A 25,409-nucleotide genomic window follows, 5' to 3' on the forward strand; every position below is an offset into this window, starting at 1 on the left:
CTTTGGTTGTATGATGAAGAACAGCGTGTACAGAGACAGAGTTGATTGTCAGCCGCGAGCACGGGAGGCGACGAAAAAGGGCCGCATTAAAGTTTGCGCAAATTCCCAGCGTTGGAGGCCCGCGCTTAAGGCAACTTAGCCGCACGCTAAGGGAAATTGACCAATGTGCGACCTCGTTTTCTCCCCTAAAATGTCTACAGGCATCATCGTTCCCAGTCTAAGCCCAAAGAGACACGCGTACAGTCCCGTCCAGACCCAGTTTGTTGAACCCCGTAGTGTTGACAGATGGCAAACGGCGGAGGATAAAAAGCATATACCCTGGCTCAGTGGCGTTGCAACAGACTGCCGGTTGTCCATACGAAGCCACCACTCGACAAGTTCACCCCGAGAAAAAGCACCCATAGGCCAGAATGCGCCTCTCCGATGGTGGGACAAGGTGAGCAGCGTTTGTCCCTCCGACGTCCGCATCTCGGGATCGCTTGTACCACGAGGAAAAGATCATCATACAACCCTGATCCGAAACAGCAAACAATCATTCACTGATGACGATCCTTTCATGGTGAAAACCCCTGAAGATAATCTGTTGAGCGGACACGGTGTTAAAGAGGCATGTGAAGAATCAAGGACAGTGGCTGCTGACATCTGGACCAGGGAACTCGGCCAGGAATACCGCACCTGTACCTTGACTCGATCCCCTATACCGAGATACACACATGTAGTTTGTGTTGTCCAATAGAGTGCGGGTTCTGTGATGTGCCTACTAGGTAGTATCTGAAATCCATTGTCACAGATAACAGTCGTGGACCTTCAAACTGCTTGAGGCAAGGCTGGGTACGGCATTTGATAGGGGACATTTCTTCATAGGGCCAGTGACAGAGACGTGACACGGTGACACTGTGCACAGGTGGCCTCCTGTTATAGATTTTATGTGAAGCGAAGAAAGGAGCTTGCAACGGCCCCTGCCAAGCCACGCTGTCGCGAACCATTACCCCCAAGTACTCGTCCTTTGTATGGGCACCAAAAAAGTTTACGACCCATGCTAGCGGATAGTCACCGTGGAAGATACTAAACAGCCATTCTCCCTGCGCAACCTTCGATATAACCGTACTCGAACTGAGGTCATCGCATTGCTGTCGTCGTCGCGTGCACAGCTGAACTGCGCTATTCTCTCTTTTTGGTGGACTGAGTTCACCACTTTCTTTAATTCCAGTCGCCATCATGTCTAACATGTATGTGTTCACCGAGTTCGCCTCCACAGCGCAATCCACTAACATCGGGCATCAGTTCAGTCGATGTGCTTGTTATCGGTGCAGGCCCGACTGGCTTGGGTGCTGCTAAGAGACTCAACCAGATCGTATGTCGACCCTAGGTCGGTGAAACGCATGATCTGACGAGCCGCAGGATGGACCATCTTGGTTGATTGTTGACTCGAACGAGGTCCCAGGAGGTCTGGCCTCGACTGATGTGACCAAAGAAGGCTTTGTACGAACAATCCCACATTCCAATGGCGCGCTGCTAACATGGTCCAGCTCTACGATGTCGGCGGCCATGTCATTTTCTCTCACTACAAATATTTTGACGATTGCATCGACGAAGCGCTCCCCAAGGAAGATGATTGGTACACACATCAGAGAATATCGTATGTCCGACTGAAGGGAAGATGGGTGCCATATCCTTTCCAGAACAACATCTCTATGTTGGACAAGGAAGACCAAGTGAAATGCATGGATGGACTCATCGATGCGGCCTTGGAGGCCAGAGTGGCCAACACTAAACCCAAAGACTTTGACGAGTGGCTGCTGCGCAACCAGGGTGTCGGCATCTGTGATCTGTTCATGCGGCCTTACAATTTCAAAGTCTGGGCAGTCCCAACCACCAAGGTAAGCCGGATCAAAATATCCTCGCAGGAGTAATTTTGACGCTTGGTGTAGATGCAATGCGAGTGGCTCGGAGAACGTGTGGCTGCACCTAACCTCAAAGCGGTGACGAAGAATGTCATTCTCCAGAAGACTGCTGGCAATTGGGGTCCCAATGCGACTTTCCGTTTCCCAGCTCGCGATGGCACTGGTGGTATCTGGATCGCTGTTGCCAACACCCTACCGAAAGAGAAGACACGCTTCGGCAAGAAGAGCACGGTCAAGAAGGTCGACGCAGATAAGAAACAAGTTCTGCTGGAGGACGGCACTACGATCCAGTACCAGAGACTGGTGAGCACCATGGCTGTAGATGCGCTCGCTGAGGCCATGCAAGACCAGAAGCTGGTTGACTTGTCAAAGGGCTTGTTCTACAGCAGCACTCACGTCATTGGCGTGGGCGTTCGTGGCAGCCGTCCCGAGCGGATAGGCGATAAATGCTGGCTGTACTTCCCCGAAGACAACTGCCCGTTCTATCGAGCCACCATCTTCTCAAACTATTCACCGTACAACCAGCCACAGAAGGACGTCAAGCTACCTACTCTACAGCTCGCCAACGGGTCTCGTCGTCAGAGCATGCAAGCAAAGGAAGGCCCCTACTGGTCGATCATGTTGGAAGTGTCGGAGTCCAGCATGAAGCCTGTCGACCAGGAGAACCTCCTGAAGGACTGTATTCAGGGACTGGTGAACACCGAAATGCTACGGCCCGAAGACGAGATTGTGTCGACGTATCACCGACGATTCGACCACGGCTATCCCACTCCATCCTTGGAACGTGAGGGTGTACTCAAGGAGTTGCTTCCTGCTCTGCAAGATAAGGGGATCTGGAGTCGAGGCCGATTCGGTTCGTGGCGATATGAGGTTGGCAACCAAGATCACTCTTTCATGCTCGGGGTGGAGGCGGTCGACAACATCATCAACGGTGCGGTGGAGCTCACGCTCAACTACCCCGACTTTGTCAACGGGCGACAGAATACGGAACGACGACTGGTGGAAGGAGCGCAGATGTTCGGCAAGCGACCAACTGACAATGTTGTCGTCGGACGCCGCATGACAGGAGGAAAGACCGAACTAGGGGGGCGGGTGGAGACAAGCAGCCGGTCTGGCTAAAGGCAAGATTGTCACGACCAGGGAGCCTCGGAGGCCGAAGCGAATACTACGATTGGAAGGGGCACAGAGATTCGAACAACGCACGATAGACATAATGCGGTGAACGGTGTTTAGATTTGTGGGCATTGGCCATCTTCCCAGACAGGAAGAAGATACATAGACCGGAGAGTCAGAGAGTCAGGAAGCTGCAAGCCTCATGGAAGGTTGATACAGGGATTCGTCCCCTCCGTAGACAACAGTCAGAAATGCGGCCGGGTTCATGTTTCTCTCTTGATTGTTGCGTGACGAGTGGACGCATTTCGTTAGCTACGAGAGGGTGGTTCTAGTACTGGGCAGGTAATAATCTAGCCCGATGTTGTACAGTGTCAGTAGGTCATGGTCCCTGGTCCTGGGAGGACTCGAGGAGTTGGCTTCTCTCCACGCTTTGAGCCAGGAAAAAGTGCGGGGGAATCGAGCTAAGATCGAGATCATTGACCAAGGGCCAACCAGTAGGACGAGTACTCGTACAATCAATCTTTGCACGATAAGGTCCTGTCCCATACGATATCGGGATGAGAAGTCTGTTGGTGATGATCAGGTAGATCCCGACTTCGACGAGATCTGCCTTGGAGTGCTGTACACTCTGGGTTTCTTTTCCTGCTTATTTGCACCAGCTAACAAAAATAGGGTTCTAGGTGTTCTTTTGAGAACAAATGAAGGTGGCCAGACCAGGAGAAAGAATAACAAGAGGAGTCGACCAAGACAATGAGGACCACGTGAGGGGAATGGATTTTCTCCCTCGGGACGGCGTGGAAGAAGGTGTCTCATACCGGTGTTTGTGGGGGAATTTAATGGCGCATTATGATGTTTTGCAGTGGGTAACGGGAGAGAGTAGTGAGTCTGTGTGTCTTTGACCTGGAGCTTGTACAACGCGTGTCAGGAAACCGGAGGACCAGGTAGCTGGCTAGGTACCGAGTAGGGAGGCCCTGGGGCGAGGGATTTGAGCATTCATCGGATCTTTCTCCTGTTTTTTTCTCCAGCGGTTTCCAGCGTTGTTGAAGCGTCCTGTGGCAGAGAATCATCGAAGAGACGAAGACGACGACGGAGATGAAGCCATCCATCACGTCACATGAGTGGGAACAGGGCGCAGGCTGCGGTTCCTGAAAAAGCGGCCGCCACCAATCGCTGCGGCGCAGATTGGGCCACCATCGCCCCAGCGCAGCCAATTCCTCGCATCTGACTCGCCTGAGGGGAGAATTTTGCAGTGCTAGAAATGCTGTCCATCGTTGTTGTTGGTCTTGTGGCCATTGGGCGGTCCAGACTGCATCATCAAGACACCGCGATCCCAAACGTGAAGCGGTTGAAGGGACTTGACAGAAACAATATTACTGCATGGCCGCCCTCCGGCTCCTCAGCTTGTCCCCTCCAACTCTGTTACAGCTGAAGTACTTGCTGCGTCCAACTCGCTAAGCCCTGTCTGTTTCCTGTTCTCAGTCCGCACCTCCTGAACCTCAAACCCGCACACCCTCACACTCACGCTCTCACATCTTACGACCGTCTTCTGCTTGCATATACTTTGTCTTAATCTTTGTTTTCCCTTGTATCACTCATTCTCCAACTCGGTACGTGCTGCCCATCACCGCGAGCTTTCTCCAACTCCGTGCCATATCCTTATCAGCGTCATCATCTCGTCCCTCGTGGTCCCGCCAATCTGGTCTGTTGGCGGTGAGGGATTTCTCGATTCCCACTCTTTCCTCCATCATGCTTCGTCCGACCAGATCACTGACAATACTTCTCGCAGTCGACGTCAAGCATTGACTTGCCCAGTATGTCGGCCCAAGTTGCTCCTACCATTCCGCCGCGGCCGACCAGAGCCCAGCAGGCCGCTGGTGCTCGAGGCGCCAACAAGCTCCCGGACATTCCTCCCCGGCCGGTCAACAAACGCCTCGATCGATCGGTCTCACCCGCGAACTTCCCTCGCTCTCCGCTCAACGAACCATGGACCGGTAGTTTGAGCCGGCAGAAGACCAACGAGTCTGTCGAAGCCCTCCCCCGTCGTCCCAGCATCCAAAACCTGCCATCGATTGGCCAAGAAGGGATGGAGTATGCTGAGGTCATGAACATGCAGACGAATCTGCAGCCGCCGTCATCGTCAATGGCCGCCGACGCCGCGGCCCAAACCAGAAATATTGCTCAAGACCTCAAGCTGCATGCTCCAAAGCCGTCTCTGCCCAAATCAAGCGCAGCTGCGCAAGTGCAGGCTGTCACGCGGACCGATTCTTCTCAAGCCGCCCAACATGGCTTCGGCAAGCCACCGACCCCTGCTCAAGACGACGGCGAGAGTCTTTCTCGCATCGGCACGAGGACAAGCTTTTCGCGTCCAGGATCGACCGTGGGCGGTGAGCGGCGCCCGTCGTTCCAGGAAGAGACCGGTCCCGCCGAACTCGGTCTCCGAGTGCCCATCAATCCATTGCTGGGTGATGTACAGGCCCCTTCTCCCGCCCCCGGAATGAGCCCATCCCATACGGGATCGAATGGTGATAGGAGGCGTTCGGTCCACGGAAGGACCAGAAGTGCCTTGGATCTACTCCCACCCGGAAGCTATGGTCTGCATGGACACGGTTTGCCTCCGCAGGACAAATTTGAAAAGGACTGGTATGCCAAACATCCCGAGGCAGCTCAACATGAGGAGACTTCGGGCCACGGCGTATATGAGAGCATTGGAAGTGGCCGGGGCGCCTTTGCCTTGAGCAGAGATGACTTGAACAAGATCGTTCGCGAAACTGCTAGCCGTGGAGCTGGATTTGGTAGGTCCTATCAATCATAGAGCCCCGATCTTTACTGACCTTTGCAGGCACCTCCGGTGAAACTTATGGAGTTCCAGATGAACAGATTGGCTACGCCGCGTCGGAAGTGTACATCTCACGTTCCCAAGCCAACACCCCAAACAGTCTTGCAAAGACCGTGACCAATTCCTCACAACCCGTTGCCGAATCTCCTCTGAGAAAGGCCAGTTTCCCGGCCGACGAATCCATCCCCGCTGAAGTTCGACGTGGACGGCTCTCAGTGTCCCGTGGCTCCGACAGCCATGAAGCAGTAGACAGCGAAGCTGAGCAAGAGGTACATATCCAACCTAGCCGAAGATACAACAAGATCACCGGCGGTGAGGAAACATTGAACGAGACTGTTGCGAGCAAACCTTATGTTTCTACCGATGATGAGGGAGACTACGCCATTGAGCACGGATATACAGTTCCCATCCTAGCAGCAGACGAGGTTGCAAAGGAAGTTGGTGTTGAACATCTCCAACCAGCTATTTCTCCTCGAGCGGAGCGCCGCGAGAGTCTCTACGAGGAGGCTTATCGAAGTGGTGACGCTACTCCGTCTTCTCGTCCTTCTAGCAGACCGACCAGTGTGCATGGAGCGTTTGGTACCGCCCATACGCTTTCCAGATTTGTTTCACATCACGACGAACGAGACCATATGCACACACCTCTCGAAGACGTTGAGGAGTACGAGCCACTCTTCCCCGACGAGGATGACAAAAAGCCCCTGAGTCACGCAGAACGTTTCAAGCAGAGACCAAACACCCTCAAACAGCGCTTTCCCAGCCAAGACATTTGGGAGGACACCCCGAGCAGCTTATATTATTCTGCCGAGGTGTCTACTCCCGACCTTCCGGCCCAGGTCGAGAATCCAGTGTCAGACGAGTTTGAAAGCCCGGAGCAAGAAGCTGCCCGGAAAGAAGAGCCGTCAGAGGAGGAGCGGCAAAAGCTGCTTCCAAAGGAGGAGCGTCTTGCCAAATCTCGTTTTGCTCCCCATCTGCGGGACGACATGCCTACCAGACCCGGGCTGACTCCAAGATTTCCAAGTTCAGACATCTGGGAGGATACCCCTGAGAGTCATCAGCTCGTCACGACTGTCGGATCTCCTCAAGTTGACAATGAGGCCGAAAGCCCGACCGAAGCTCCTGCCAAGCCATTCGTGCCTCCACGCCCAGTAGGCAAGAGCCGACTAGGCGAAGGCGCATCAGAGGCACAAGTCGGACCGAGTGTTCCTCCTCGTCCCCAGAAACAGTCGACTACATCGCCAACAGAACTGAAGAAGGTGCCGAGTATACCCGACCGACCTAAGCCGCAAATACCAGCTCGTCCAGCCAAGAAACCAGACGCAGCTGTTCCGTCTGACCAAGAGAAGGCTTCTCCTCCTGTGGTCAAAGCGAAGCCTCAGGTGCCGGCAAGGCCTGGCGGGGTCGGCAGTAAAATTGCCGGCCTTCGAGGAAACTTCATGAACGATCTAAATCAGAAGTTGGGCCTTGGGCCACCTAAAGAGAAGGAGAAGGTACCGCAACCAGAAGAAGACGCCAAGCCTTTGGAAGATGCACGAAAAGGAAGGGCTCGTGGTCCCCAGAGAAGAGCACCTGCCAAGTCTGCAGCCGCTCCTACTTCCAAAACGTTTTCATTCGCTTTGTCAACGCCTCGCTCGTTATGGTCCATTGATGAGGGTGATGATTTGACAGTTTCGTCGTATGACTCGTCAGCACAGGAAGCAACCAGTGTCGCCGGTCTGTCAGACGAAAAGGCTGAACAGGTCGATCACTCAACCCCGGCAGATGCGCCTCTACCGTCCACGATCGAGACCACTGACCAACAAGAAGCAGCCTCAAAGGAAGCGCCAGCCCCGCAGGCTACTGCACTGGCTGTGAACACCGCAGGAGAGCTTGCAGATCCTGCCCTTAAGTCAGGTGGAGACGAAAAGTCAACACCGTCGAGTATTCAAGTGTCGGGCGAGGGCGAGGGCGAGAACGGTGACCTGTCCAAGGAGATTACTGCGAGCAGTGGTCAGGATTCTGGTCCTGAATTGGAGAAGGAACAAGCAGAGCCAAACACGGATGACGTTTCGGTTAGTAGACAAACCACTGTGAGTGCAAAGGATGTGGGTTTACCACTCGAAAAGGTTCCATCACATGAAGGGGAGGATCCTCGTGCCACCAAGCTACCCGAGGGTGAGCCAGGCCAGGCAAGCGCAGAGGAAGTATAGTAGAGTGTAGAGCTTGGTTATCTTCTGGAATGCATTGAACAACTCGGAGAGATGGTGATGATGACGATAGGACAGCGTTTGTGCACAGAATCGGCCGGGGCCTCCTGGCATAAAGGGGGTTGAGTTATGCGTGGCTGCCCGTCTTGGGGTATAAAAAGCCGTAAATTTCAGGGTATATGGGATATGGGGGAGACCGGGGACGTGGGCATGGAGGAAAGACAAAATGGACTCTTTCTTCGATTGGATTACTGGATTGTTTTTTTTTCCTTTTCGTTTGGACAAGTTCGAATTGATTGGATTTTGACGCGGTAGGTTAGTGGGCTGGGATTGATTTGATGATTTTGACCGTCGAGAAAGTTGATCTTTTTGAAAACAAAGGGCGGCTTTTGTTCGATCGAGGTTCCTCGTTGTTGATTGTTGATTGTTGTTCTTGGCTGTCCCGAGGCACATAGACCATGTACATAATGTAATGCGTCTCTCTCACATACAGTACAACGACAACACCCACCAGAAGCGGTGAGTTGAGGGTGATACTAACTAGTAAGTGAGGATACGTATTACTCGGGAGGGGGGGGGGGGGGGGGGGGAGTGAGAGGTATAAAAATAAGCCTCGACTACGGAGTACAGTAACCCACTCTTGTGTGTGTGGGGGGGGGGGGGGGGGGGGGGGGGAATGTGGTTCTGTGTAGACCCATGATCGCACTCCCACCCTCATTCTCAACTGTCACTCTCGCTGTTCGGGACGTCATCGTGATTGCAACTGTTCTAGTCCATGTACTCGTTATTATGCAGTTGTACAGGCCCTTCCTTGCACATGTACCAAATCAACGTGACGTGGGTGGTCTTGAGTCGACTCGTGTCCCGTGTCCCGTCATGTCCCTCTACTTCAACTCTCACCCTTCCACTCTCACTCAAACATGTCGTCAAAGTCTGCCGCCCTAGGACGTACGCGACGACCAGTCTGGGAGGTTTGAGGGAGTTGAGGAAAGCTGGTGGCGGTGGGGTTGTGTGGCAATACTCCCTTGGCCTTTCCCTGGGGATTCAGCTGCTGTTGCTGTTGTTCTCTTGCGTTTGCGTTTGCGTTTGCGTTTGCGTTTGCGTTTTTTGATCCTGTCCCTGTCTCTGCTCTCGGCGTGTCCCTCGCCTCGCTCAGCTCTTGTCCTTGGTCATGGTCATGGTCATGCATAACAGTGTCCTTCCCCTCTTCCTCTCCCTCCTTCTGTAGCTGTTGATCGACAACGATATTCTCCTCGTCATCGCTGCTATCCAGCATAGGCACACCGTCGAGGTCTTCATCAGGCTGAACAACAACGATGCCGTCATTGTCATTGTCGCTGTCCTCGTCGGTATCGTCCATGGGCCGTCCATCCATGCTCGTCGTTCCCTTTGCCATGGCCGTGTCCATGTCCATATCAATGTCACCGTCTCTATCTCTGCCTCCACCTCCATCATCAACACCCACACCCACACTCACACTCTTCCACTTCGTGGCTCTGTCCTTCTCGGCCTTTTCGGCCCTATCTTTCTCGACCCTTTCAGCCTCTTGCTGTCTGCGTTGTTGCTCCTCTTCCTTCGCCGTGAGAGGAGGATTCAGGAAACCCTGAACAAAATGCTCGTGCGCCGCGGACGGGAACACACACCAGCCTTCCCAGAGCGAAAACACACTCTGAACGCTGCGTCGCCACTTGTCGGCTTTCAATTTGCCCCAGTTGAGATCGCGTGCGGCGCGGCCCAGCGTGGGAAAGACACCCTGGACACGCAGCTGGGTTTCGAAGAGGGAGCGGTAGCGCCACGCGTGGCGGACACCAGAAGACGCCGACGACGAGAGAATATCGGAGATGACGTACAGTCCGACCAAAGACGAAGGAGTCATGTCTTGAACCTTGGACGTCTGGACGCCTACGTCGTCTCCGGTTTTACTAAGCTCAGCCTCCCCAGGGGCTCCAGAAGCCGTAGTACCACCGCCACCGCCACCAGTGATAGGGACGGCATCAGCAGAAGGCGCGGGGTTAAGAGATGGAATATTATCGTCAGGGTTCTGATCGTCGTAGCCGTCGTTAGAAGCGGGACCGGATGATAATGTGTCTGGTCTTGTGACCGTGTGGCAGAATGGTTTGACGACGTTCAGCGTAATGAGAGCGGCGACTTCGTCTGCTCCGGCGCCGGCGTGTTCAATGGCAAACCCCGTAATGCGGGCTACATCACCTCTGCGTAGCTTTGCGTTGGAGTCAGGAAGTCGAGACAGCAAATGAACAAGTTTCGTCTTGGCCAGAGGGTTCAGATAGCCTGTGCCGTCGGTATCGGTGGCATTCTCGGGTGCATTGCCGCCGACTTTCTGATGGTCGTGGTATCGTCTGGCGAGGGTACTTTCTTCGGCATCCTCTTCGTCTGAAGAATTGTAGTCTTCGTCGCTGACGAATTCTTCCACTTTGGTCGTGTACTCAAACTTGAGAGTTTCTTCCGGCGGGACCCATACGCTTTGACCTTCGAAGATGGTGTCGCCTTGAGCACGAGTTACAAAGCCTGCTCGCTGGCGACGTTTTCGGGACTTGGCGTTGGTGAGAATCTCCCAGAGCCGCCAGCGGTAGTAGACTCCTCCTGTCGACCCGGACTTCCACAGCCAGGCCCACTGTTCATCTCGCTGGATTTCCGGTCGAGACATGAGTAGAGCTTCAAATTCAGGTCCGTACGTCAAGAGAGCCTCGATAGTTTTGTTGATCAGGCGGATCTGTTTAAGGTCGTTGGGAATCTGGACAGTCACCTGGGTTGGTGGAACATTGGGTCTAGATCCGTACGGAGTCGAAGAGGTATATGATGCCGGGGGAGCGAAGCGACCTGGCCCTTGATTCGGTGGAGGGGCTCGAGAGAGTGAGGTGTGTTGAGGGATTGGCCGTGCACCAAAGGGAAGGTTGTTGATGTTCGTTGGTGGAGCATTTAATAGATGCGAGCCTGATAATGCTGCGGACGAAAGGTGTCGGGAGATAGAGAGGTTGAAGCCAAATCCGAGATACTGATTCTGCAGATGGGAGATTACGGTGTCAATGTCAGTGGCTGGAGTCTCAGCGGCTAGTGTTACGATTGCCGAGAGAGAATTCCTCTCGTGGAGCGATCCTGATGCTTTTGGTAGAATGCGCACATTGTCCACATTCAGCGGAGAAGCAGCGAACAAGCCCTTTATGACCGCTGTAGACGTTCCTGGAGGAAGGGAAGAGAGATGTAGTGTTGGTTTTGCCGCAGCCTTCATCTCCTCTACATCCTTGGACTCGTCTTCTTCCCCTGAAAATGCGGGATCTATTGTGTTGTCTCTCCCGCGATCGCGATCGCGATCACCATACGAGAACATCCTGTCCCTTCGATCTCTGTCGCGACCGCGGTCCTGGTCGCGTTCTCGTCCTCCAGAGTAGTCATCGTAGTGTCTTTTCCTGCCATAGCTTGGCGATGGTCCCAAACTCCCAGGGCCACTCTTTGGCAAAGACGGCGCTGGTCCCAGACTGCCAGGCCCACTCTTCAATCCTGAGCTTGTGAAATGTCGTTTCCCTGGGCCAGGTCCGAAGGTGCTGCTCGGAAGTCCGCCTCCAAAGCCACCTCGTTTTGTGGTAAAGGTATTAGGATTTCCATCGTCTTCAAAGCTTTTGACAAAGTCCTCGAGGACGGCTGCTGTCTCTGCTTTTTCTCGAGCCTTCTTCGCCTCAGCTTCGGCCTTTTGTCGCTCAAAAATGGACTTTTTGCTGGAGCCGCTAAGTTTGAAGGACGAATCTGGAGTTCCGGAAGTCATATCGACAGAGGAGAACCGGGAGCAGCATTAGCTGAATGGCGCATGTCGGTCCGTATGCAGTGAGCGTGGTGGAGTGAATCCCTTGATGGGAGTGTCGCAGACACAGAATCGCCAGATGAAATGCGGCGCCAATAAGCCGAGGATGAGCCGGGCGTGCACGAGGCTGCGCGAGGCTGTGGCGACACTTCAACATCAATCCTTCTTCTACGAGTATCATTGCCGAACCAACATGGGTTCAACGCTAACTCTTTGGAGTCCTTGGTTCAAACCAGGTGGACTGGGCGTGCCGACGGAACGAGACTACGACTCTTTTCCAACACTACGAGCTCGGAGTCAAGCCTGGACCGCCGTCGAGCCTACAACAGGTCAAGTTCCGCCAAGTATAACAATGGCACTGGCGGCAACCTCGCATTAACTTCAACATTGTACGCGTACCAACAAATATCTGCTACCTAGCACCACTTCGCTTCACTCACTGAGGAGCTCCCCAGCACCGAACGACCAATGAAACTTCCAGATGCCAGAGCTTGAATAGTCAAAGGTTATATTTTTGAAAGAGTCAAATCTTCTCAACAATTCCTCGTGGCTACCCGTGTCACCTGATCCACCGCGGACAGATGGCGTAAGGGGATTTCACCAGACATGAGGCAGTTTACTTGGGCTAGCCGTGAATCCTAGAGGCGACACCCTGACACTAAGGACCCCTGCATAGGGCGAGGTGTTCCCAGCGAACATGGCTTCTACGCGTGAATGACCTAGCTGACGGAGTAACCTGACGACTTCTCGAGAAAAATCCCTGCGTTGGCAGGGATTTCCCTCGACCTCAACGTCAATCACCCAGCGTGTGATTGGCCTTGAGGTTAGAGTTTTGATGCTCGAAATAAATGATTTTTTTTGTGGCAGCATAAAGACTTGTATGATTGCTCTTGGATCATTTCATCGAGTGAGAAGTCGTTCTTTCAGAATTCGAACCTCCTTGTTGAAATTGTGATAGAGTGAACAGCGACAATTCTGTATCTGAATGTGACAAACGAAGATGTAGCATATCCAGAACTCATGATACTGCATACCTCCACGATTCGACCGCCGGCTGGTTGTGTTATGACCTTCTTCGTATTCGAATTTAGCCAACAGGGCAACACCACCTCCCGAGGCAAAGTTCTCTTCTACGAATTCGTTCAGACGACTCTTCGCAAGCTGCGATGCCTTGATAGCCAAGCTATGGGGTGTGTCCCGTGTCCGGACGCAGTCGTCAACGGAAAAAGACACAGGTATTGATCTCGCACAATTGGGTATTGCCGACTGCTCGTGGTGGGTAAATGCCCCTCGTCGCAGGAGAGGTTGACTGAACAATTGCTCTCACGATAGCCTAAAAATCTGGCTCTGGTGGCGCCGCGAGCTGGAAGCTTTCCGAGGTTGAGGATGTAAGCCAACACTGCCCAGAGGGCTTACGAGATCGCCACGGAAGTATTTGCCAATGACACCGATGGCATCAGAGGCTCCCGTTGACCACCACCTGCTAGCGGTCATGGTGACTCCAAAAGGGCTCTTGATTACTGACAAGTTGAGGAACAATGGCTGTCACCATGGAGCAGTTACGTATGGATCAACGATACGAGGAGTATTTACAGGCCGCTCGGTTGGGAGCGAGCCACAACTTCCTTCACGATCGAGAACTGTTGGATCTTGGTCCCAGCGGCTTTTGACTTTCCTCAAAGCATGCCTTTCGAGCGATTCCTTCAGTGCATCCAGAGGTAAGATCAACGTCGCATTTCCTTGTTTGATCAAATTTTCTTCCGCGTGAACGCACGATTGTTCTGGCCCTAAGCACAGCCCATATGCATCAACCGGCCTTCCGCACCAAGGGCCGTGCTAAGGGCCATGTTACGACCCGCTGGATCAAGATAATCCGAAGTACCGGAAAGGCGGCGATTGCAAAGGAAGGCCATAGCTAGCACATGTGTGGGACATCTGGGTGCTGTCAATTGGCTCGAGGAGCTCGCCAATGGCAAGTACTACACGACGGGCAGCCAGAGCCGAACTGATCTACGTAAACAAATTTGAAGTACTGAACCTCACAAAACCAAACTAGGGCCGTCCTTATCCTGGCGTCCTTCGCATGGACGATTCGATCCAAAAGGTGTCCAGACTTGGTGAGGCGAGCCGCTCACTGAGAAACGGATCCCCAATATGTTGATTATCACGAAGTGATTGGGCCTCCTGGCCGGAGGCTTGACTCGGTCAGAAGGACTTTGACGAGAGGCGGTTGATCGATATTGCTGCCATGTCAAGACGATTTGACGGTTTGATGAAAAATTGGAAGGCCATGGGCACGATACCCGCGAATTTGTTTGGCATAGTGCCAGAAATGATGAAAGCTGAAACCGGAACGGAGCGCACAACGCCGAAACGCGTGAACGTATATGATGTGACCACACAGTCTGTCGAAAGCGGAGATCTAGCCTCGCTTGCTGATGTTCCGCCATGGACCAACAACTTGCCCATGGTGACAACATGGGGTAATACTCAGCGACACTGCCACTTTAGCATCGAGGTGAGTGCGGATGTCCTTGATCCCTGGCAGCGATGTGTTTAGCTCTTCGTTTTGCACTGCCGATGCTCGTCCCGTCTTCGTTATCAACCCCACCTTTTCAATCAGCCTGCGAGAAACTGGTCGATCTGAAAATGCATTTCTCCAAGTTACTTTCTATCAAGAGGGTAGGAGTTTCTTGAGCGACTTGGCAAATTCAGGTGCAAAAGCTCATCCCATCGGGGAAAGCTTATTCCACAACCCCAGGTTGTATCTCCTCCCCACGTTCTCTCAAAGGCTGTGGCATTTTCATCCGGGGGTCTTCCACCCCGCCCAAGACTTCAAGAATCTTCTCTTCTGGATATTCCAAGCCCTCAAAGCATACTCTGCTGGTTCTAGGGATCGAATGGCGTCTGGCACGGACACCAAACTCCTCTTCATTCCGTACCGACCGCCGAGAGGGACCAAACAAACCCCGGCTGTTTCAGGCATATCACCGCAGAAGCATGCTGCACGCGAGTATCATAGAAAAGCAAAGTTAGCCCGACTTGCTCGAGCATATGCAAACAGCAGCCAGCATATGCGTGAGCCGGGTACAGCGCTTCACGCCGAATCAGGGCTACGATCTCAGCGACAAGCCGAGAATGAAACCTTGACAAGCAGATTGGACACGAGGCTAGACAAAGAGAACGCTTTCCCCTTTAGGACAGAAGGCTCTCATCTTTCATCACCACTCGATGTTGGCGTAGGCCAACTAGACCCATTCAATGTCCTAATTCGACCCAACGTGCCTCATTATGTGCAAGAGATGCTAGACCATGCTGTCTCCCACCAATGGCCTGTGTTCTCCTGTTCCATCGCTGCTACAGCAATTAGTGAGATCAAACACACGATCCTAGCAAGTGCGATGCGTTCGCCTGCGGTGTTCTACACCATCGTCTTCGCGGGCGCCACGCACAACGCCTTTGCCCACACCGGCATGCAGATCACTCGTGAAAACCAAGTGCTCCGTCTGACATACAAGACCCACGCAATCAGAGCCCTGAACCAAGAAATCTCGCGCACACAGAAAAGTGTCTCAGACGAGCTTCTCCTCTGTATGGTGACGCTCGGATTCCATGGGTCCGGCGAGACTCTGATGCCCAGGGCTCAAGCAGCGAACGACTCCCCATTACTGGTCGCGCAGAATTTCCATTTCTACGGCCATATGGACTGGGAAACTGCACACTTGAACGCTGTCAAGACGATGATTAAGCAAAGAGGTGGATTTCATACCATCGAGCAGGAGTTTTTGTCGAATGTCATTGCATTGTTAGTTGCCTCCCAGTAAAGACTTGAGACCATGCTGATTTTATCCAGAGCGGACGTGATAGACGCTTTCAAGAACCTCACTGCTCCAACATATCCATTACGTATCACTACGGCAAGATTGATGGCCATCTGGCCTTATCCGGCTCCCAACACCGTGCCACATGTACTTCGAATGATGACGACCGGCTTCGCCACCCTGCCACCATCAGTGCAGCGGGACCCTCTCATGTGGACAATTGAAACCATCCGCGACGTGACTATCGGCTACGATCTGTCCAGGCGAAACGACCCAACTGCCCCTCGTCATATCCACGTCGTGTGGGCAAGGAACACGCTGCTGCACGATCTACTACGCCTTCCGGATAGGACGTGGGACAACCCGCGGAGTTGCGATTTATGCGTCTATGAGATCTGCCGTCTCAGCACATTGGCTTACATGCTCCTGGTGCTGTTTCCTCTCCCTCGGATCTCAGGGCTGCACTATGCTTTGGCACAGCGGATTAAGCATGCTCTCGATGGCTGTCTCATTGTCGGATTGTGGGAAAGTCACCCTGAGCTGTTCCTATGGGCAACAATTCTCGGTGGCATTCTCGCCGAGGCAACAGCCCTGAGACCATGGTATGGCCAACTTGGAGTCAAGCTTTGCCAGGAGCTGGATCTGAGTTCATGGCATGATCTGAAGCGTATATGCTTGACATTTTTGTGGTACGACCAAGACTGTGAGAGACTTGGCGAGGAATTTTGGGGAGACTTGGGCATGTATACATGGCCGAATCTGGGGTCGACCGTCGCCTGACAAGATCTGCTGTTGCCCTCTCTACAGCTGTCGTGTTGGCCACAGCTATCCTCTTGACAGGATTTGACCTCAATAAGCCATCATCGTTGCGTGGTCAGGACGTCCGTACACACTGTTCGGTCGATCATTAAACTCTCCTTCGGTTCCGTCCCCCTTTTTGAGTCAGATGTTCCCTTTTCTCTACCACGGAATCATCTTTCCATCGTATTGATTTGGACCTTCGGCATTCTCCCAACCTGGGACAAGAATGTTTTGGAATGTACCGTTGGTATTTTCCGAGGTACTCTTGAAGATGACATCGAGCGTCGCCTCCGTACCGACCTCGACGTCCAAATCGGCACGCTCAGACCCCATATCACTCTTTAGCCACTGCATCGAAGGGCTCGTCAGCACCATACCACACGCAACCCGTCCAACAGTCGACTGAACGCAAAGGAAATGTGAATACACGTACCCCAGGTGAGAGTGCAAAAATGGTGAAGCCTTCCTTGGCATATTCCTGTGCATACTGCACTGTCAACATGTTCAGAGCGGCTTTTGAGATTTTGTACGACGGTGTTGGAATCCAGTTGTACTTCGGCGCCTGAGCTATCGAACCAAAGCTTGTGCTTCTATACATTGGATCAGTCAACCCACTGCGACAAACTCAGAAAAGCCGATGAGGGGCGGGTGCAGCGGGCCAAGGCTCCGCGGGTATACTTCCATGTTGACCACTTTTTTCCCCTTGCCTTTCTTCAAGAGGGGCATGAAGGCCGCCGTGGTCTCCTGTGTACCCTCTAGATTGACCTCGAGGGCATATCGCAGAGTGCTCATCTCCACGACTCCTCGGACGTCACTTGGCATGACTCCGGCGTTGTTGATCAGGACATCGAGACCTCGGCCGCCGAGTTTGTCTTCGACTTCTGATGCAGCTCGGTCGAGACTGGAACGATCGGTAATCACCATCGAAACGTGCACGACTCGTCCGCATGAGCTGTCGATGATCCTCTTTAAGGTGTCGGACGCTTTGCCTCGGGTAGCTGCAAAGACCGTAGAGACGTCGCCCGGCGGTTGTTTTGCGAGCTGCCTGACGAGCTCGAGTCCAATGCCCCGGCCAGCACCGGTGACGAGGTATGAGGACATGTTTGTGTTTGTGTGGTTTCCGAGGAGGAGAGCACGACCACTGTTATGGGATTGACCTGTCGATGTCGGCCGATGCAAATCTCTTTGTGCTAGCGAACGAACACTCATCAAAGACGGTGTGATCCCCGTATTGTCAGTCAACAGTAGAGTGTGCGTCGGACGCATGGACAAGAGGGATTGCACATTTTATACACTTTAATCCTGAATCACTGGGGAGGTACGTGGAAAATTCCATGGATGTACTCGCACATTGAGCTCCGTCTTAACTCCTTGTACAAAGATTTACGAGGCCGGAATTAAAGTGCTGTGGTGGAACTCTGATATCTGACACGTCTTATCGCCCCTATTAGCTAGAGGTATCGATCATAATAGAGGTATAGCGACCCTGGAATACTTGGCTCTAGGACATAGGGAGTTCAGAGTATATGCTGTGTTGTACGGAGGCGTGCTCCAAATGTATTTTCTCTACGCTAAAGCCCAATTTGGGCTAGTGTTGAATTTTCGAACAATCTTGTTATAATGACGGAGGTTTATTTCTGAAGCCCTGACTAGGCCTAGTATTATACTTAAGGCAGTGCCTAAGTTCAGACTCCTAAGTCACTAATCTTAGCTAAAAACTCAAGGCTCTTACACTATTGTTAGGCATTGTTTACCTGGAAAGCCCACAAAATTATTAGTCTTTTGAAATATTATTTATTACACGTGACTCGAAGACTTAGCGCAGGGAAACTACATTTGGAGCACGCCTCCGTACGGTTGTACGCTATTGATTACCGGCCGTGGTATCGCAAACATTGGGGAGTATGTGTGACCCATAAGATCTCCCTAAGCGCCCCCTGTACTCGACAGATTTAGTAAGCATTGTCACCCAGGCTAGTGAGGCCCAGTTAACGACCAAGGCAATTGATTGCTTATTCATGCCTCGCTTACAGACTAAAAAGTGCCCACAGCGCGTATAGTAAACACATGTGCTGTTAAGGCAAGTGTATACTCCGTAGCGGCCCAGCCTGATGACTCGTATCTTCCAACCGGCATCTGAAATCCTGCTTCGCAACATTCGTCCTTTCTCCAAGAAACACCTTACCGAGAGCACTCAACGATCAGTAACAGAACAGACATGGCCTCGGCATCGTTGTACGCGCACGAGATCGGCGAAGGGGTACCCGTGGTGATAGTGCACGGGTGGGAGATGAACGGCAAGGTGGAGGAGGTGGACTTTGAGCCGATTTTCGAACAATTTCCAGGCTTTCGTCGCATCTACGTCGACCTTCCGGGCATGGGCGCAACACCTGCCGACGACGTCAGAGACCTGGATGAAATGCTGGGTCGCTTGGTCGGATTCGTCGGCGCTCGTCTTGGGTCGTCGAGGTTCTTGGTGGCCGGGTCATCGTGCGGCGCTTACCTCGCTCGCGCACTCGCCCAAATATACGCCGCACGGGTCGATGGCTTGTTGTTACGAGTGCCGCTCATCGAGCCCGAGAACCGTCTGCGCGACATCGATCCCTTCCGACCACTCGTCACAGACGAGGGAGCCTTGTCGGGCATTTCGGGCGAGGACCGTGCACTCTTCGAAAACGTGCTGGTCCAGACACCTTCTTACATCAAAGCTCTCCAGTCGAAATACGACAAGGCCATCGTCCCTGCACTTAACGCGGCGGATAATGAAGTGTTGGACCCCATCCGCGCGGATCCAAGCCGATACAAGCTCTGTCTTGCCCTGGACGACAAGGAGGGGGCCCGCGTGGTGGCGCCCACGCTGATCGTATGCGGAAGACAAGATGAAGTCGTGGGGTACCGTGATAGTCTTCGCCTGCTGGAGCTCTACCCGCGCTCGACATTCGTCGTTTTGGATCGCGCTGGACATGACTTGCCCGTTGAGCAGGACGGAGTCTTTCAGGCCCTTGTGCGGGATTGGCTGAGCCGAGTCATCGAATGGCGAGAGTCTGAGAGTACGGATAGATAGGATGCTGTGTCATGGTCACGGTCTTTCGACGAAATTCTGGATAGACTCCCGCAACCTTGAAGAACTTTGCTAGCGAGGGGTCAAATGCAATGGGACTGCCCGACGAGCCCGATTAATATGGTAGTCAACCACTTCCTAATGTGATACAACGGCGGGCCCCTGTTTTATGCCTCAAAGCCGGACCACTGAGTCAGCCTAGACTTTAGTATAACCGATCTGGCGAATACTGGGAGTAACGAGTTGCGAATTCTCGAATTCTCGTATGGAGTAGGAGTACAACTACTGCTGCCAAGTATGATCTGCCCCAATATGAGCCCCGACCTCATTTTCTTTACGCTAGTCTTTTCATGATTCCATAATCTTTGATATTTCATCAACTCACCAAGTTGTGCATGCAATTTTTTTAATCTCTCATCCAGTACCGCCGTGTGGCCAGGGTGGTTCGGGCTCATTGTGCCGATCAATGTTTGTTGGCGTCGTGTCTTTGAAATGGGTATAAAGTCGACACGATGTGTTCGCTCTCAGATGAAAGCATTCACCTCAGCAGCACAAAACCAAATCAAAGGTTGACAAGAAACAGCCAAAGCTCAAGTACTTATCGGTAGCAAGGTATACCAAAAAGCCAACATAATGTCTACTGATAGGGCGCCGAAGTTCACCATCTACTCATCCGAAGCCTCTCAATGGGCAATGGTCCCTCTCCTGGGCATTCAGGAGAAAGGCATCCAGCCCCACGAATATGAGCATCGAGAAATCGATCTCATTGGAGCTGGCAACTTCGATGCGGAATATCTCAAGATCAACCACAACGGCACCCTTCCTGCTCTGACCACCCCGTCTCTCGACACTCCACTGGAGGAAAGCGCCGACATTCTCGAATTCCTCGACCGCCTCGAACCGTCTAGAGGGACAAGCCTGGCGCCCAAAGATGCCGCGACCAAGGAAAGAGCCGCAGAGCTGATTACCCTGGTCCATTCAATGGACCTCAACAGCAACTTGATCCTCTTGACGGCGCGGGACACCGAGGAACTCGAAAAGGTCAAGGCCACCTTTTACGACTTCATCACCACCCGCCAGCGAGTCCTGGAGGAGAACGCGGCCCGCGACCCAAGCCATCCCTTCTACGGTCCCAAGGCCGCAGACAACAACGGAGTGTACAAAGTGTACACGACCTCATCCACGAGCCCTGAACATCACGACTTCTTCAAGAGCACACACGAGGGGTACAAGGCGTTTGCCAACGCTTTTGGCCAGCTGGAGTCTCTGCTCGCCCTGCCTTACGCTGCTGGTGACCATCTCACGTATGCTGATTTGAACATCATTCCGTGGCTCAGCCATGTGTTGTGCTTTGCGGGGGCGAAGGACTTCAACGACTTTGCTGCTTTGGAGTCGCTGGTCAGGAAGACGGTCCCGGGGTTCAGTGTCGGGCCTGAGCTGAGACAGTGGTGGAAGACGATACAGGAGAGGGAGAGCTTTAAGAAGATATACCCTGTGCTCCATTAAGCAGGTATCGGCTTTGGGTGATGGGCCATCGAGGAGCTAAGATGGGGGGTTGACGGTCAAACAAAATACTTGATCCGGGATATTTATGATCTGTAGTGTTGATTGATGATATATCGACATCGATCAGTGATCCCAGATAGCGCTCTTACCCGGCTTGAATTCGATCTCATTACCGCTCGTGTGCAGAGAACCAGCCCAAGAGTAAGGGAGTCATATCTGGGATGAGAAAGACTTGTTCAAGTCAATGACCATGTCTGAAGCTGAGGCTTGCGCATGTCTCGAGCATCTTGAGCACTTCTCGCTTATATTGGCTGACTAAGAAGCCAATGCCACGGTTAACTCTAAGCCTAAACAAGTATAGCGCACGACCCGAGCAAGTCACGGGATCAGCTGGTGAATATTTCTCGCCCGGAAAGAAGGGTTCGACTTGGGAACGGATTTTCCTGAGGTGAAGTGTAGACATAGACTGGATGAATGAGGCATTGCGTCCGCAATAATCATGGTGAATGGCGCCTGAAAATAATTGTTGTTGCGATTCGAACCCTGGAACCGGCTGGTGGTGGGCGAGTCTTGGCGACGGGGAAATTAACTATTGCTCCCCCGCCTCCTTCGTCGCGCAAATTGTCGACCACTTTTTCACTTTGTCTTCATCGGCCACCATCAATTAATTGTCTCTCGCATCATCATCACCATCGCTATTCGCTTCGTCCTCCGATCCACCGACCCTGCCGCTTTGGGCCATATCGAATACTTCTCAGGAGCACAGCACATCCAGTATCTTGGGGACAAACTGCTCCAGCCATGATCGCGGAAACCCAGACATCTTGACTCATTCATCCTTCATCACCCAGCAAAGATCGTGGTCACGTGGTTGACCATGTAACACTACACTGTCGACACTGCATAGAGATCCCCTTCCTACATCTTCAACTGTCCAACTACCAGCTGCAAGCACCCTCTCACAATGCCTGCTCTCAAACCACCTCCGCCAAAGCCTCGTGCCGGTCAGCACAGAAGAGCCATCCCGCGTGGTCGTATCGAAGGCCTAGGTAGTCCGGCCCCAGTATCAATCCGTGCAACCACGCCTTCCTTTCGCCGTGCATCAACACCCAGCATACAACGCCCGGCCGGGGGAAAGGTTCTGAAATGTACCAACCCGAGTTGCCCGAATCCTCACATCGTTGAGAGCGAGCAAGGTCTTATTTGTGACACTTGCGGTGCTGTCGCTTTGGCGGAATCTGGCCTTGTCAGCGAACAAGGCTTCGGAGAGACAGATTCTGGAGCAATCACCGCTTTGGGTGTTCGTGTCAATGAAAACCAGACCCATCAGCGCACCTACGCCCCGGGTGGTGCTCTGGGAAATGCCGGTCGCGAACCCACTATCAATCGAGAACGATCAGAACAACAAGCCAGAACGATCATGCAGTCTTTCCAAACTCTGCTGGGAGTACGACAGGCCGAGGTGGATGCAGGTCTACAACTGTTCAAACTTGCTTGGGGTTACTCTTTCGTCCAAGGTAGAACCATCGATAGTGTCGCAGTGGTCTGCCTCTACCTTGCCTGTCGACGCAAACACGAACAGATACAGAACGAGCGCCGTCCGATGTACAGTCTGATGCTGATCGACTTTGCGGAGAAAATCAACATCGACGTCTTCTACCTCGGCAAAATGTACTCAGACCTTGTTCGCAAGTTGTACCTTCAAACAGATGGCACTATCAAAGGAGACGTGTCGTCTGACCTGCTGGCCATGGGCCCAGAAGTGCTTGTCAGTCGATTTGTAGACGAGCTTGAATTCGACAAGTCTCATCGTGACAAAATCAAGATGGATGCCATCAGAATTGTTCAACGAATGAAGCGTGACTGGATGTCTACGGGTCGAAGACCTTCGGGCGTATGCGGTGCTGCAGTCATTCTCGCAGCTCGAATGAACAACTATCGACGAACCACAAGAGAGGTGGTCTTGACCGCGAAGGTCACAGAGATCACCATCAACAAACGTCTTGAAGAATTCCAGGATACGGCCAGCAGTAAGCTTTCGGTGTCCCAGTTCAGGGATAACACGGTACTCGATGCCCAAGTTGCCTCAGACCCTCCTGCCTATCAAAGAGCCCACAATCCCAAACCCCCAAAGAAGAAGCGCGGTCGACCCAGAAAACACCCTTTACCACCAGCAACCCCTGAGCCGGAGACTGGTGTTTCTGTTGAGGCTGAGACTGGTGATGGAGAGCCACCTTCCAAACGTGCCAGGGTGGACGCAGATGGATACAAGATTCCCGATATTCCTCAGCGACCAACACCAATCGACCCTGCTCTGACCGGGACTGATGCCTCTGCTCTTCACGCTGACCCTTCATCTGAGGAAGCTACTTCGCAATCCTCAGAAATACCCCGCCGAAAACGGACGTTTGTGGTGCCTCCGCCTTCGGAAGCCGAGCTCGCCATTGAGAGCGAGATTGAGCAAGACATACAAACCGCCTTTCAGGAGAATCCTGAACTCGATCCAAATCGAAGTCAAAATAACGACACACAGCCTTCAGGCCCCAGCCGCCAACCTGCTACTATCTTACCAGATGATGATGGTGATCCTTTAAATCCTCTTGGTCCGCATCGCAAAGACAAAACGCCGGGTCCTCGCGTCGACTCCAACGCCGGTAACACAGGTTGCGTGTCACTATCCCCAACCATCCGAGCCGAGGAATTCGACGGGGACGAAGACGTGTCAATGTGTCTTCTCAGTGAGGAAGAAAGCAAAATCAAAGAGACCATCTGGCTTCACATGAACGCGGACTGGATACGAAAGAACCATTACAAGGTGATCAAGCAGGAGCTGAAGGATAGGGAATTGCGTGCACGTGGTCTCGATCCTGCCAAGGAAGCGCTAAAAGAGAAACTGGCCAAAGGTAGACGCAAGGATGGTACCAAGAAGCCCGGTCGCCGAGGCGATGTGAGCTACTTGGACGAACAGGCCAAAGGGGAACCAGGGGGTGGAGATCGTGACAAACGTGATGCTGCCGAATCTGTTCGGAAGATGTTCACAACTCGAGGCGTCTACTCGAGGCGAGTCAACTACGATGTGCTTGACTCCATATATGGTATCCCTGAAGGAGGAGATGCCGACAGCGATTCGAGAAGTGCTAGTCGAAGCCAGAGCGTGGCTAGCGATATGCCCCAAGACGCAAGGGAAGGGAGTATTGCGAGCGTTGCGAGCGTTGCAGCAAGAGCAAGCCTCGGACCTGAAGGAATCTTCCGCGGCAACAGCGGTCGAGCAGGCAGGGACAGGAGTAAGACTTCGTTGGCCGCAGAACGGCGGGAAAGAAAGAAGCGAGAACAAAGCAGCAGCCAAGTGCGAGAGCTGCGTGAAGGAAGTACCGCTTCGGATCGGAGAAGCAGAAGCATTCGAAGCCCGAGTGGTACACCTGGCGTCGAAATACGCGAAACTGTCAAAAGAAAGCGGGAGACAAGTGGACCAAGTCCTGAACCTGGATCGGCTACCGTGGTTGATGAGCAGAGCAATGCTGAGTCTGGACTGTCGAAACCGCAGGATCAGGGGGGACCTCTGTCACCACCAGCGACGCAGCATCAAGGGCCGCCTCCAATTCGTATTTCAGGTGCCATACCGACGGTTGCGTCGTCTTCGCAAGGTCCTCAACAACAGCGAACTCCTCCGGCCACGCAGAGTGAGGGCACTCCGCCCAGTCATATGACTACAAGCGGCGGTATCCCGACCGTCACCTCCTCAAGTGAAATTCCCTCGGTGGCATCCACGCAGAGCCAAGCACTACCACCCAGCATTCGCGTCACGTCTGACATCCCCGTAGTGAGACCATCTTCTAAATCTAAACAGCAGCCTCAAGCGACGTCAGCAGCCTCTCCTACAACACAAGCTCAAACAGAGACAGATACTAAAGCGGCAATTGTCAAGGCTAGCTCTTCTAGTTCTGATCGTGACACAGACAAAGCAGACGATCAGGATGGCAATGAGGATGAGGATGATGACGATGACGAGGACGAGGAGGAAGAGGAAGAAGAAGAAGATGATGATGATGAGGATGAGGATGACGACGACGACGAAGATGAGCAAGATGGTGATGAAGATGACTACGTCCGGGAACTAGATGACGGTGATATCGACGCCGCGTTTGAGGGCCGGTTCGGCGACGATGAAGATTACTAGTTAGACAGACGGGGGTTTTTGGTTTTGGGTTGGGGTGTTGGCTGTTTCAACAGCACAGCAACCAACACAGGACAGCATTGATTTGACCCGATTTGTCGAAAACGGTTACCAAGCTCTAGGTAGGTAGACAGGTAGGCCGACCTTTTCTACGTGAGTCTGTCTACCAACCTAAGACCACCTATGAAATATG

The 25,409-nt window shown here is 52.9% G+C and overlaps 8 protein-coding genes across 8 annotated transcripts; 6 read left to right on the top strand and 2 right to left on the bottom strand.

Moving 5' to 3' along the window:
- Positions 1-1,218: 1,218 nt before the first annotated feature.
- PV08_11884 (uncharacterized protein) lies at positions 1,219-3,023 on the top strand (the record flags this gene model as incomplete). Its single annotated transcript, XM_016386192.1, has 5 exons — positions 1,219-1,229; positions 1,285-1,354; positions 1,402-1,482; positions 1,530-1,880; positions 1,932-3,023. 5 exons carry the CDS (start codon positions 1,219-1,221, stop codon positions 3,021-3,023), a joined length of 1,605 nt encoding a protein of 534 aa, XP_016230000.1.
- Positions 3,024-4,830: 1,807 nt separating this feature from the next.
- PV08_11885 (uncharacterized protein) lies at positions 4,831-8,042 on the top strand (the record flags this gene model as incomplete). Its single annotated transcript, XM_016386193.1, has 2 exons — positions 4,831-5,809; positions 5,857-8,042. 2 exons carry the CDS (start codon positions 4,831-4,833, stop codon positions 8,040-8,042), a joined length of 3,165 nt encoding a protein of 1,054 aa, XP_016230001.1.
- A 907-nt stretch (positions 8,043-8,949) lies between these two features.
- PV08_11886 (uncharacterized protein) lies at positions 8,950-11,817 on the bottom strand (the record flags this gene model as incomplete). Its single annotated transcript, XM_016386194.1, has 1 exon — positions 8,950-11,817. One exon carries the CDS (start codon positions 11,815-11,817, stop codon positions 8,950-8,952), a length of 2,868 nt encoding a protein of 955 aa, XP_016230002.1.
- Positions 11,818-14,381: 2,564 nt separating this feature from the next.
- Positions 14,382-16,454, top strand: PV08_11887 (uncharacterized protein; the record flags this gene model as incomplete). The annotated part of the gene is made up of 2 exons (XM_016386195.1): positions 14,382-15,658; positions 15,707-16,454. 2 exons carry the CDS (start codon positions 14,382-14,384, stop codon positions 16,452-16,454), a joined length of 2,025 nt encoding a protein of 674 aa, XP_016230003.1.
- A 180-nt stretch (positions 16,455-16,634) lies between these two features.
- On the bottom strand, positions 16,635-17,576 carry PV08_11888 (uncharacterized protein; the record flags this gene model as incomplete). The annotated part of the gene is made up of 3 exons (XM_016386196.1): positions 16,635-16,823; positions 16,909-17,062; positions 17,101-17,576. 3 exons carry the CDS (start codon positions 17,574-17,576, stop codon positions 16,635-16,637), a joined length of 819 nt encoding a protein of 272 aa, XP_016230004.1.
- Positions 17,577-18,693: 1,117 nt separating this feature from the next.
- PV08_11889 (uncharacterized protein) lies at positions 18,694-19,539 on the top strand (the record flags this gene model as incomplete). Its single annotated transcript, XM_016386197.1, has 1 exon — positions 18,694-19,539. The coding sequence occupies one exon, from the start codon at positions 18,694-18,696 to the stop codon at positions 19,537-19,539; it is 846 nt and encodes a 281-aa protein (XP_016230005.1).
- Positions 19,540-20,169: 630 nt separating this feature from the next.
- PV08_11890 (uncharacterized protein) lies at positions 20,170-21,042 on the top strand (the record flags this gene model as incomplete). The annotated part of the gene is made up of 1 exon (XM_016386198.1): positions 20,170-21,042. The coding sequence occupies one exon, from the start codon at positions 20,170-20,172 to the stop codon at positions 21,040-21,042; it is 873 nt and encodes a 290-aa protein (XP_016230006.1).
- Positions 21,043-22,006: 964 nt separating this feature from the next.
- PV08_11891 (uncharacterized protein) lies at positions 22,007-25,219 on the top strand (the record flags this gene model as incomplete). Its single annotated transcript, XM_016386199.1, has 1 exon — positions 22,007-25,219. The coding sequence occupies one exon, from the start codon at positions 22,007-22,009 to the stop codon at positions 25,217-25,219; it is 3,213 nt and encodes a 1,070-aa protein (XP_016230007.1).
- Between the last annotated feature and the right edge of the window lie 190 nt (positions 25,220-25,409).

This window comes from Exophiala spinifera, assembly GCF_000836115.1.
Source record: "Exophiala spinifera strain CBS 89968 unplaced genomic scaffold supercont1.11, whole genome shotgun sequence".
NCBI classification, from domain to species: domain Eukaryota; kingdom Fungi; phylum Ascomycota; class Eurotiomycetes; order Chaetothyriales; family Herpotrichiellaceae; genus Exophiala; species Exophiala spinifera.